Raw genomic sequence first — 13,825 nt, forward strand, 5'->3', positions numbered from 1 at the left:
TTCCTGACTGGAATGTAATATCTTCTTAAATATCTGCTGCTGCTCATCTACTGACCTTCTCTTTAGTCGCTTTTCCCGACCCACTTTAGACAACTCTTTTCTTTCATTCTTCTGTAATTGCGTTTGATAAAGTTGAGAACACTAGTTTTAGACTAGAGTTGTTCTCCCTCAAACTGAATTTGAAGTTCCACTGTGTTGTGATTGGTAATTCATAAAGGATCCTCAACTATGAGATCTCTTATTAATCCTACACATTGCTAGATAGCCTGTTCCCAGGTAGCTTGTGCAGCTGAGCAATGATCCCTGATGTGTTCCATAAATCTATCTTTCATCTTATCCTTGCCCTTCTGATTTGTTTGGTCAATACACAGATTAAAATCACCCATAACTATTGTAGTGCCCTTCTATACACTATTATCCCTCCATTATGATTCCAATGCTGTCATTTCAAAATGAAAATATTTTATTGAGATTGTATTAGTACAGAGAAGTAGTAACTTTGTGCTGCTTTTATTAACACAGGAATGCCCGACAATCTGCGCTGGTGTACACAGTCTAGGGCAGAATTGCTGAAATGTGGAGATATGGCTAAAGCTTTCAATAGCAAGAACCTGACACCACCAATTCAGTGTGTGTCAGGAGATGATTCCAGTGACTGCATGAAAAAGATCAAGGTATGATCTACGTCTGCACCTCCCAGTAAAATTTTAAGAAGGTTAGATTTTTCAGTTCAATGCATTATACTGGAATAAGTGATCTGTCACTGATCTCAATCCCAGATAGAAACATTTTGATAGGTGTATTTAGGCTATTTCTAAAGAACGGAAGTAAATTGCATAAATCACTGAAACAGTGAAGCTCTTTAATTCATTGTTGAAATTCTTGTGCATTACTGATAGATTTCAGTACATCATTGTTCTACCTGTCCAGCTGGAATGAAATGTGATTGGTCTCCTGACATAATCAGATTCAAACGATGGACAGGCACCTTAGAAAATAGATATTACTTAATTGCAGCAATTAATCTATGATGTAGTAAGTACATTGCCATGTCAGTACATATTAATTACTTATGCAAGAGTGTAATTGGGAAAAAGGCTATGTTAGAATCCTATTTAATGTCATTTTACTATGTCTTCTGATTTTGCCATGACACTGGCATTTCCCAGCAAAGAAAAAAGGGCTTGCCTGCTCCAAAGCCGCAAATATTGTTCATGTGTGGAAATTTTAAATCACCTGAAGTGTGCGCTGTTCCAATTACCTTATGGATTACCTCGCTTTAATTCGGCACTAGTCCATGCAATTTTTCCTTCCTGGATATGCTCAGGGCAGATGTCAGGAACCACATAAGAGCAGCTCCACTCACAAGTGCTTGTCTGGGTGCACAGCAGTAATTTAAAGATAGTAACCATGTCAGGGAGACCTGTCAATTCCAAGGTATCCCAGCAGTGAGTTATTCTATGTGTGTGAGTGATAGAATGGGTCTAGATTCAGATGAGTGGGGTATCACTGAGTAGTTATTTAATGAAGCACATTTTATAAAAAAAAGGTGAGAAATATCACTCAGGGACCTCACAGAGAGAAATCTTCCACAAAACTTGATAAAACTGACAGCCAAAAAAAACACAAGATTCACCCCATCTTACCAAATATTAAGTGTGGCTCTTTGCCCAGAATTCTCAAAAGAATCTCAATTGTACTAAAAATTACATTTGCAGCCACCTTAAACTAATTAGTCAGGCTCACAATACAGCTCATCTTCAAATATATATCATATAGAGCTCTGTTCTATGTACACACACAAAGCAATTAAACAATATCTGGATGCATTCCCTTTGGCAATGCCTTAACCAAGTTGACTTGCTAACCAGTCAGCAGAATAAACTGCTGTTCCCTTTGAAATATGATTCTCTTGCACTGGCCGTGATGAATGCAAAGTGAAGTTTCAACATAATGTCACTTTGTCTCTTCAGTACAATAGACTTTTAACAGTATATTACAGAATACATTGGCATTTTCTCCTTCCTGACACTGCTAACTATGTGGGTTAGTCTGAAACTATCTTCACATGTCATGGTTCTTATCCTTAAATTTTATTTTTATTATATCATTAATGTTAGCCATTTTGATAAAGCTTTCATTAATAACAACACAGATCAGTTTATTTCTGCCTTTACAGAATAAAGACATTGATGCAGTTACATTGGATGCAGGGCAGATTTACACAGCTGGAAAGGTATATGGACTGGTGCCTGCTGCAGCTGAAAGTTATACAGGTAAGAGATAAAATATAAGAATAACTTAGAACTTGTGTGTCCAGTAGATGGCTGCAGTCAAGTGATGCATAGGTCAGAAGATTCAAACTTACTCTCATATATCTGGGACTGCTCTGTAATCTGGAAACAATAATGGGCATGAGCTGAGTGCATTTGAGTCCTCTGAAAAATGCTAAAGCACTCTACTTCCATCAGACAGACGTCACCATCTTATAGATCAGTCTTCACATACAAATTGCCTGGGATTCTTTGCTAGACCAAAATTAATGGAGATAATTTTAGATTTCTCTTTAATCATTCCTTCAATTATTCATTTCAAAAACAAACTAAGAAAATATTTTATACAAGAGCAATTCAAATCACAGAATTGCTTGATAATGAAAAATAATGTATTTTTGCATAAGCAATGACCGATAGGACACACTTTAGTTCACTGGAAATCTATTCAGTGAATAGATTGAGTCAGAACATGGCATTATTCAATAAACAGTATTTCAGGTGCAATATTAAACTTATGTTTAAAATTCCACAGAAGAAGTAATGAAATGTAAGACGTTTCAAAAAGCAATGTAGTAAAACGATCTTTCATATCCACATGGGCCATTCTATGTTTAGGTTCTTGTTCTGATCAAATTATCACTTTGTCCTCTGTGCAGGGGTTACGGAACTCATTCCATGTAAAGATATGATTTTAAAAATGGCTAGCAGTTCATAGGCCAGCCTTTATCTCCAGGGAAGAGCAATTACTGACTTAGACTAAATTGATGTGCAGATAAAACCCAACTACCAAACTGATTGTATTCTTACTTAGAACTTGTTCAAACACTTACAAACAACCATAAATTCTGATTAAGTTCTGAGTAATATTTTAGCCTGTATTAAGATTGACCAGTTCAAGGCTACAGCATGGCACTGGTGAGAATAATATTGATCAACAACAAACTGCTTTTGCGACAGGGAAATGAGGCCACTGGCAGTGCATCAAGTGATGGCTTATTGCTTCTGACTTGGAAAATGGAATTAGTGTCATTGGGGAAAGGAAGAGAGATAGCATTCACACTATGAAGACAATCACTTGAATTGACACATATGAGTACTTAGCATTGTACTTATCAGTGCTATTTTAATCTTCAAGGACAGAAGTGCTTCTCTTTTTCAATTAGGCATGGTACTCAGTTGAATGTATTCAAAAGAGTGATGTTGTTCGAGTCTCACCTGCTCCAGAGGTGTATCATAACATCCCGTGGACAGATTGATCAAGATATCTGTTTGTGTTTCCATGCTGACAGTGTTACTTTGGATACCAGATGCATGGCCACAAATGTCAAATATTGTAATGTTTTTCAAACGTTGCAGGCAAACATTGTCATTTCTATAGTGGGGATTGTATCCTTCAATTTAAAAATAAATGAGAAATCACAATGATAGGTTCTTCTGTGGAAATATCCATTCTAAGTGTCATCATTTACCTGTAGCACCGATTCTATTTAAGTAGCATTGTTAGAATTGAACTATGTTAAAATGCATGTCACATAACAATAATTGGGAAAAACAAAATCTGATTGTAATCTATGATTTGGAGATGCCGGTGTTGGACTGGGGTGTACAAAGTTAAAAATCACACAACACCAGGTTATAGTCCAACAGGTTTAATTGGAAGCACACTAGCCTTCGGAGCGACACTCCTTCATCAGGTGATTATGATTGTAACCTAGGCATTTCACTCTCCAACAATTTCCAGATCCTTGCTAGCTGTTGGCTGTTCAGCAATAGGATGCCTTTAGTTATTTTGCAGTTTCAATTTTCTTTCTTTCAAATGAAGTGTTAGTTACCAAAACTCATCTGTAAACATTGACTTCAGTACTGATTTCATACCCATGCCGAGAATTTGAATTAGTATTTGGATTTTGAGAAACAATTATTTGAGAGTTCCCTGGCAAATAAGAACTTTGGCACATGCCACAGTTGAATGTACAGTACATGGTAATTTAAAGTAGAATAGACAACTTTGGCCTTGGGGGTGGGTAGTTAGTGATGCTTGTTTTTAGGCAATAGATAGTGAAATGTTGGTAATTCTAGGAGAAAGTGAGGACTGCAGCTGCTGGAGATCAGAGCTGAAAATTAGTTGCTGGAAATCGCAGCAGGTCAGGCAGCATCCAAGGAGCAGGAGAATCGATGTTTCGGTCATGAGCCCTTCTTCATGTCAATTCTCCTGCTCCTTGTATGCTGCCTGACCTGCTGCACTTTTCCAGCAACACATTTTCAGCTCTGTTGGTAATTCTACTCAGGTTTACTTATTGGTTGTTTACAATGAAGAAGTATTAAATAAAGATAAAGTGTCAGGAGAGGTTGGATTAGATTTTGAATTATTTTGATATATAGTTTATCCTTGATCAGAAGGTATCTCTCATTTGACAAGCTCACTTCCATATATGATTAAATTCAACTTCTAACACAGGCAAAGAAATTGATGATGTATTAGCTGTCCATTAGGCACCCTGGCTAATTTTTTTTTCATTGACTTTAAATTGATTTGCCTGCCACAACTGAAGTGCTTAATGGCCTGACCACTACTACGTACGCGCAAGCTGTTATTGAATTTTATTCCCAATGTTATATGGTCCAATACTGTGTTATTGTATTTATTTTTATTTTCTGTGCTAGATGATAATGATGGAGCATCATATTATGCTGTGGCAGTGGTAAAAAAGTCAAGTCATAACGCCTTCACCATCGATCAATTGAAAGGAAAGAAGTCATGTCATACTGGATTAGGCAGAACAGCTGGCTGGAACATTCCCGTTGGTTCCCTAATTGAGAGAGGGGAAATACAACTCAGCAAGTGTAATATTGAAAAGGGTGAGGAAGATTTATTTTGAAGTAAACATGACTGGCTTTCATCCATTGAACAAAAGACTTTTATTCATGTGTTAATTTGTGCTTTCAGGTTGCATAACCACTGTGCAGAATCGTTACAACTCAAAGTAGTGGTTCAGAATTGAATGTAGCCAACATAGCACCAGAACTAAAAAATGTATCCTATATGACTTTGGTAAATGATCTCACCTTTCCTTCTTTCCCAATCTATGGTCAGCCTCTTGACCACATCAGCCTCTCCAATGTTGTTTAGCTGGGTGAGACTGTTTTCGTCTGGTTCAATTTTCATTATCAAAACATATCAAAGAATCACTTGTAATGATTTCGTTTTCCATTTCCACACCACCTTTGGTGACATCACACAAAAACATGGTGTCAATTTTTACATGTGCCTTGATGACACCCAGCTCCATCTCGCTGCCACCTTTTTTAACCACTCCACTGTCAGTAAATTGTCAGCTGGTTATCTGATATCCACAACAAAGATAAGCAAAATCCTTTTCCAACTAAGTGTTCAGAAGACTGAAGACACTGTTTTAAGTCACTGTTTTTTGATCCCATTACAAACAGTGTTTCCCTTGCTATGATTATTTTCCTTTCCTGGCAACTATTTTTAAATCTCTGTCATATCAACTTGAAAGTCAAACTGAGCATTCAATGACTTATTTACATGGGGGGGCAAGTTGACTCACTGGTTAGCACTACTGCCTTCCTGCACCAGGGACCTGAGCTCGATTCCACCCTTGGGTGACTGTGTCTGTGTGGAGTTTGCATATTCTTCTTGCATGGGTTTCTTCTGGGTGCTTCTATTTCCTCCCATAGTCCAAAGATGTACAAGTTAGATGGATTGACCATGCTAAATTGCCCATAGTGTCCAGGGACGTCCAGTCTAGGTAGATTAACCATGGGAAATGGAGGGATGGGGTAAGGGCATGGGTCTGGTGGGATGCTCTTTGGAGGGTTAGTGTGGACTCGATGTGCCAAATGCCCTGCTTCCATAGCTGCAGGAATTCTATGATCCTCACTAAGATCACCTATTTGTATCAACCAACATAATGAAACCTTGGCCCATCTTAGCTGTTTCTTATATTTTCATCCAAAGCCTAGTTACCTCTCTATCCAAAGCCTAGTTACCTCTCTATCTCATCAATCCAGTGCATTCCTAGCTCCCTTCCAGGTTTTTGCCTTTGTAGACTTTGGGACTTCCAAAACTTTGCTGTCCATATTCTAACTGATCAGTATTGTCCTCTCAAAGTATGAATGTTGTTTTCCCTTTGCATTGGCATTATTTCAAATTGTTCTGATGAGAGCTTGGCAAAAAGTTTCATTAAATTGTTTTTCAGCAATTTCATATTCTGTACTACCAAGTAACTTTCAGTCTGACCTCTTGAAACTTCCCAATTTCAACTGGTCCACCTAAGGAAAAGCTTCGTATCAAGAAGTGCAAGAAGACAATGTGGTATTTTTAGGTTCTAGGCCCAGACTTCTTAAAGTCTCTCCCAGAACCTCTCCACTTTGTTACTTGTCTTTCCTCTTCTAAGACGATCCTGAACTTTATGGGAAGGCAGTGCTGAATAGTTGGCAAGAGATTTCTAGATGGTAAAGGCATTGCTATGGAAAATGTACCAATTAATGATGACTACAGTTAATTGCCAAGCAAGTTGATTCTGATTGGTCAACGCATTGTCTTGGGAAATGAATCACCAAATGCCTGAAACCTGTTGAAATAGGTGCAGTGCGAACTTTTTGTTTTCTGTTTACAAAGAGCAGTATCTTGTATATTAAAATATGTAGCTTCCAGTGCACACAAGTGCATCACAATATACGTGACTTGAAACTTTCAGCTTTAAATGCATACAATATGAAAGTTGTTTTCATAGGAAATATGAAAGTTGTTTTCAAAGGAAGGAACTCAATTGCATGAAAGCTTCAAAATTGATAGGGTTGAAGTCTTTGAGTGTTGGTACTTAAAGTTGACGATGCACCAGGACCAAATGGAATGCATCCAAGGATTTAAAGGAACTAAGAGTGGAAATTGCAGCAGCATCTTTCAGACTTCCCCAGATGAACTGTCCTGATGAACTCAAGATGGAAGGCTAGGATAGAAATACTAAACCTAAAATTGCTGTTCTGGCCTAATTTGTATCCAGATGAATTCATATTTGCACATCCAGTTAAAACAAAAGTATCCAAGTATGCATATCTATGTTTTCAATTGGAGATCTTTAAGCCAGTAAGTGGTGTAACACTGCAACAAACACAGAGATGGTTTACAATTTTTCTCTCTTTCTTGGACAGCTGTTGGTGAGTTTTTTTCTGCAAGCTGTGTGCCAGGTGCAAACCAGCCAGGTTACCCATCAAGCCTTTGTGAGTTATGCATTGGAGATGTTGAAGGGAAGTCAAAGTGTGCTGCCACTACAGTGGAACGATACAGTGGCTATACAGGAGCATTCAGGTATCTATTAGACCCAGCTATTCAACGTGCTGAGCCTTTCACGACATATTTAAAGATTTATGATGGCACAATAACCTGAAGAAACTGAAGTCACCAGAGGTGTAGTTGGTTTTTAGCCCCTTTCCTTGTATATTTCTGCCAGTAGAAAACACAAATATCTTTTGCCCAGACTATATTATTTTATTTCACATTATGTCCACAGCCTGAAGGTGTAACTCACAGGAGATAATCTTTACAATGTGTTTCTTTGAAACTCCTTAACACCCTTCCAGATGTGACATTTCATGATCTTGTTAAAGGCCGAATGTAATCTATGTGGAATTTCTCATAAATTACTGAATTGTACAGTCAACCTTCTTCTTTTAAAGAAAACTGTCTTATTTAAAAAATTCAATATGTCCACAAATAATTTAGGATTATGATGTATTGACATGACAGCATTCAAATATAAAATTTGTTTTCTGAACAGCCATCTGTTTTTGAAATCACTGATTTTCTGTTCCATTGAAATTAGTTAAAATGAAATTTGTGTTGATCCCACATTAAATGGCTGCAACTACAGTTTGAGTCAGGTGAAAACAAGAAATTCAATCCTTAGATTGACTGTCTATTTGCTTTGAAAAGAAAAGCATGTGACATTATAATAATTTCTGTCAATTTCATGAACTTTTTAAGAGTAAGCTGCAATGCAGAGCCCTTCATAGCAATCTTAAATTTGTCCAAGAAAATCCATCATAAAAAATAAATCTGGGAATGAGGTATTAGAAACTAAAGATGCAGTTCCCAGGATGACACAGGAGGTAGAAATTAAGATAAAGAGAAAGCATGTTTCTGACAAGTGTCAGGAAACGAAATTGATAAAGAAAAGGAATATTGAAAGTTCATACGGAAGGTGCAAAAGCAAATAGGAGAAATAAGGAAGAATTCTAAGAAAAGATTAGCAACCAACAAAAAGAAATCTCTATGGCTATACCAATACTAATATGGTGATAAAAGGAAGAGTAGGGCCAATTAGGGACCAAAAAGGCTATTGACAACTGGAGGCAGGGGCCATGGATAAGGTGTTAAGTGAGTATTTTGCATCTGTGTATACTAAAGAAAGGTGTTACCCAGGCCATGGTAACAAAGGAAGGAACTCAATTGCATGAAAGCTTCAAAATTGATAGGGTTGAAGTCTTTGAGTGTTGGTACTTAAAGTTTACAATGCACCAGGACCAAATGGAATGCATCCAAGGATTTAAAGGAACTAAGAGTGGAAATTGCAGCAGCATCTTTCAGACTTCCCCAGATGACTAAAAAAGTGGAAAATTGCAAATGTTATGGCCTTGTTCAAAAAAGGTTGTAAGGATAAGCCCAGCAATTTCAGACCAGTCAATTTAACTTCACTGGTGGGGAAGCTTCTCGAGACAATTATTTGGGATAGTTTGAATAGTTACATGGAATAAGGTGGGTTGATTAGAAAGATTCAGCATAGACGAATTAAGGGGCAATCATGTTTAACTAACTTATTGGAGTTTTTTTTTAAGAGGTAACAGAAAAATACTGAATGAGGGTAACACTGTTGATGTGGCATACATTAATTTTGATAAAGTGCCATAAACACAATTGTGAGGAAAATTATATGCCATGGAAGAAAATTGGTGAAGTGTTAGGAAACCCAGATTAATGGCCAATGGATATTTTTCGAGTCAGAGAAAGGTTTGATGTGGAGTTCCCTCGCACTCCGTTGAGAAACCGTTGCTTTGCCTGATAATAGAAATATCTGGATCTTGGTGTGGGGCAGATTTCAAACTTTGCAGATGACACAAACTTGGAAGAAATGTAAATTGTGAAGGTGACAGTGTAGAACTCTAGAAGAAGATAGACAGAGGGTAAAGTTGGCAGATAGGTGGCAGATGAGTTTCAATGCGGAGAAGTATGAGGTAACACATTTTGATAGGAAAAACAATGAAAGACAATATAAAATAAGGAATACAGTTCAAATTTCGGGAGACGGTTATAGGAGCATAACATCGAAAGTGGTAGGATAGGTAGAGAGAGCAGTAAATCAAGTATGCAATTTACTCAACATGGTAATAGGGACATAGAGTACAAGAGCAAGGAGGTGATGTTGAATGTTTAGACCTTACCTGGAATATTGTACACATTTCAGAGTGCCATGCTGTGTAAGGATATTAATGCTCTGAAGTTATGGGCGGCACGGTGGATCAGTGGTTAGCACTGCTGCCTCACAGTGCCAGGGACCTGGGTTCAATTCCTGTCTTGGGCCACTGTGTGTGTGGAGTTTGCACATTCTCCCCGTGTCTGCTCGGGTTTCCTCTCACAATCCAAAACATGTGCAGATCAGGTGAATAGGCCGAGCTAAATTGCCCATAGTGTTAGTTGCACTAGTCAGGGGTAATTATAGGGGAATGGGTCTGGGTGGGTTACTCTTCGGAGGGTCGGTGTGGACTTGTTGGGCCAAATGGCCTGTTTCCACACAGTAGGTAAGCAAATCAAAAGTGTAGAGTAGTTCCAGTATTGAAGAATTTCAGTGATGAAGATAAATTGAAGAAGTTGGGATTGCTCTCATCGGAGGGAAGATGGCTAAGAGAGGATCTTCAAAATCATGAGAGGGATGGATATATTGGATAAGGTGAAATGGTTTCCACTCATGAAAGGAACAAGAATAAGAGTGCATAGATTTAAAGTGATTTACAAATGAAACAAGAGTGAAGTGAGGAACAATGTTCATACTCAGCACAAGGTTAGGATATGGAATGCATGGAAGCAGCTTCAACGGAAGCATCCAAGAGGCCATTTGATAATTATTTGGATAAAAGTAATGTGTAAGGGTAAAAACAAGAGATGGACACTCGGTAATGATATCTATTTAATGAGCAGGCGCAGGCATGATGGACTGAATAATGCCTTTTGTGCCGCAACACTTCAGTGATTCTGTGAATAACTTTCGAGTCTAAAGGTTTAAAGGCTCCTAGTCCTTTCACAGATAAATTTTGTTGAAATTATTGCCACAATTGAAGCTTGTCATGACAGGACTACTAACCTTGCTATTATCATTTTTACTGAAAACTGTACACACGCTCTGGCTTCACTGAAGTTCACACAAGGGTAAAGTTTGTTACAGGAGATTTGTTAGAAAGAGACTATTTTGAGAACAAAACTGGAAATCTAGCGTAGTTGATCATATGGAGTAACTCTTTTTTCAGTAGCAATAGTGAAAAGCATTTTTTTGTTCATGAGATGTAGACATTGCTAGCTAGTCCAGTATTTATTGTCCATCCCAAATTGCTTTGAAGATGGTAATGGTGAACTGCCTTCTTGTACTGCTGCATTCCTTGGAATATAGGCATTACCCACAGCACTGCTAGGGAAGGATTTCCAGGATGTTGACCTAGCAACAATGAAGGAACAGCAAGATGGCCACCATGCTGCCCAATTTGAAACTCAGTGAGTTGCACTGCTGCCTCACAGTGTGAGGGGCCTGGGTTTGATTACACCCTCAGGTGACTGTATGGAGGTTGCATGTCCTACCTGTGTCTCTGGGTTTCCTCTCAGTCCAAAGCTGTGCAGGTAGGTGGACTGGCCATGCTAAATTGCAATGATGTGTCAATGGCAATATCTTAATATTTTTCTTGTTGGAGATGGTTGTTACCTGACACTTGTGTGGCATGAATGCTACTTGCTACTTATCAGCCCATGCCTGGATATTGTCTTGGTGTTGCTGCATATGGACATGGGCTGATTCAGAATTTCAAGAGTTGCTGAACATTGTGCAATCACCAGCAAATATCCTACATCTGACCTTATGAAGGAGGGAAGGTCATTTATAAACAACTGGAGATGTTGAAGTCTATTATACTACCCTGAGGAACTCATGCAGTGATATTCTTGGACTAAGAATGATGGATCTCCAACAACCAAATCATCTTTTTCATTGCTAGGTATGACTCCAACCAGTGGAGAATTTTTCCCGATCCTCTAATTACAGTTTGCTGGGCTCCTTGATGTCATGGGCACTCATTTCAACCAAGGCTGTGATGGGTTAGGAGCTGAGTGGCCGAGCACACCCAAACTGAGCATGTTATTTCTTTGCTAGTGTCAGTTGAAAGCACTATTAAAAACCCTTTTCATCAACTTTGCTGATGATCAGAAGTAAACTGATAAAGCAGTAATTAGCCAAGTTGGATTTGTCCTGCTTTTTGCAGACATGAGATACCTGAGCAATTTCCCACTTTGGCAGGTATACGCCAGTATTGTAGCTAAGTGTATGGATAATTCTGGAGCACAAGTTTTCACTGCTTTAGCTGGAATGGAGTCATTGCCTTTGTAGTATCCCGAGCCTTTAGTCATTTCTTACCTTCACATGGAGTGAACAGAATTGGTTATATAAATCATCTATTTAATACTTATGGTATGCCTTCTGTTTTATAAGCCATGGCATTTCACAGTGTAGGAAAAGGTGAGGACTGCAGATGCTGGAGATCAAAGTCGAAAGTGTGTTCCTGGGAAAACACAGCAGGTCAGGCAGCATCCGAGGAGTAGGAGAATTGATGTTTCGGGCATAAGCCCTTCATCAGGAATTTCCATTCATTAGCCCTTTCCTGATGGAGGGCTTATGCCCGAAACATCGATTTTCTTGCTCCGTGGATGCTGCCTGACCTGCTGTGTTTTTCCAGCACCACACTCATCTTGCAGTGTATTTGGGAGTGAAGGGAATGTGTAAAACATCTTTTAAAAAATTCTTACAAACTAATGTTGTTTCTGTCATCCTTACTAGATTGATAAAGTAGCTTAGGAGGAGTTCAAATTTTAAAAATGTGAAGAGCGTACTATTTCAGATGATGTGTTTTCTCATGTAAAACTTTGTCAACTATATTGTTGATGTCAATGCATGTTTAATTATTCCATCCAGACAATGAATGAGACATATTAAATCTGGCAAGACTGATATGTAAAAGTGAAGAAGTTTATCTGCAATTAGTAAAGGCAAATTTCATTACAGTTCAGTATCAAGGGTGATAGCAAAAAGAACTTGTGGCTATATAAGGCAACTAATTTGAAAAGATAGAGCTAAGTCAGCACCTGAAGTTATAAAATACGGTTTGCTTAAACAACAAAATGTGAGCAGCAAAACAGTTTAACAAAAGGTATGCATTTTATAAACTGTAGTTTAATGACTAACTGGGGTGGGGGAAGCAGAAATCTTGTTATAATTTACAGGAGAACAATTGGAAGGTTAAAGTACTGCATTAATTAAGTGATTACTGCATTAATTCAGAGCTGAAGTTTAGGTTTCACTAAGTGACATCTTGGCCTGGACTTTGGATGGCAAAGTCAGTGAAGCTAACTGTACTCTCAATAATTACTTCACTGAAATCGGCAACATCTTCAGGTGTCTGTGTGCAAAAATTTAGAATTCCAGATTGTACAGTGTGCAGCACCAAAGTCCGTCATTCAGTCCAACTAGTCTGTACAGTTTAGGGTGTAGGTTTGCTCGCTGAGCTGTAGGTTTGATATCCAGACGTTTCATTACCTGGCTAGTTAATGAAACGTCTGGATATCAAACCTATAGCTCAGCAAGCAAACCTACACCCAAAACCTCAACCTGAGCTACAAACCTTGCAGTCTGTACAGTATTTATGTTTCACACACCTCTTATTCCAGCTATCACATCTGAGCCTCCCAGCATTTCCTTTTTCTGTGTATTTATTTAATTTCATTTTAAAAGCAAGTTCACTCAACCACCTTCAGTAATAGTGAGCTCTACATTCTAAACACTCTCTGAGCAAAGAAATTTCTCCTAATTTTATAATTGAATTTATTACTATTACTGTATCATTTTTATTAACTCTAGTTTTGGGTTCTTTCACAAGTCAAAACCTTTTTTTTGCATCTACCTCATCTAAGAAATTCATTTAAATACCAACCAACTCTCCTCCAGGATTTCTCATTTTTTAAGGAAAGAAACCCAAACAATTTTTGGAGAAGATTTGTAACTCATGTTGTGGATCAGGTTCTAAGTTTGCTCGCTGAGCTGGTAGATTTGTTCTCAAATGTTTCATCACCATGCTAGGTAACATCATCCCTTGGTAAATGAGGTCCAAATTGATATGTTTGTTAATGGAGTTCGGTTTGAATGCAAGACCTCCAGGAATTCTCGTGCATGTCTTTGTTTAGCCTGTCCCAGGATGCATGTATTGTCCCAGTCTAACTG

The 13,825-nt window shown here is 38.2% G+C and overlaps 1 protein-coding gene across 1 annotated transcript in view; it reads left to right on the forward strand.

Moving 5' to 3' along the window:
- meltf (melanotransferrin) overlaps nucleotides 1–13,825 on the forward strand; it is an 80,174-nt gene that overhangs the window by 47,563 nt on the left and 18,786 nt on the right. Inside the window, exons 9-12 of the mRNA XM_043702473.1 lie at nucleotides 523–674; nucleotides 2,180–2,276; nucleotides 4,941–5,135; nucleotides 7,452–7,608. Of these exons, the coding sequence (XP_043558408.1) occupies nucleotides 523–674; nucleotides 2,180–2,276; nucleotides 4,941–5,135; nucleotides 7,452–7,608 (601 nt within the window). The remainder of the gene's footprint in view (nucleotides 1–522; nucleotides 675–2,179; nucleotides 2,277–4,940; nucleotides 5,136–7,451; nucleotides 7,609–13,825) is intronic.

This window comes from Chiloscyllium plagiosum, chromosome 13, assembly GCF_004010195.1.
Source record: "Chiloscyllium plagiosum isolate BGI_BamShark_2017 chromosome 13, ASM401019v2, whole genome shotgun sequence".
NCBI classification, from domain to species: Eukaryota; Metazoa; Chordata; class Chondrichthyes; order Orectolobiformes; family Hemiscylliidae; genus Chiloscyllium; species Chiloscyllium plagiosum.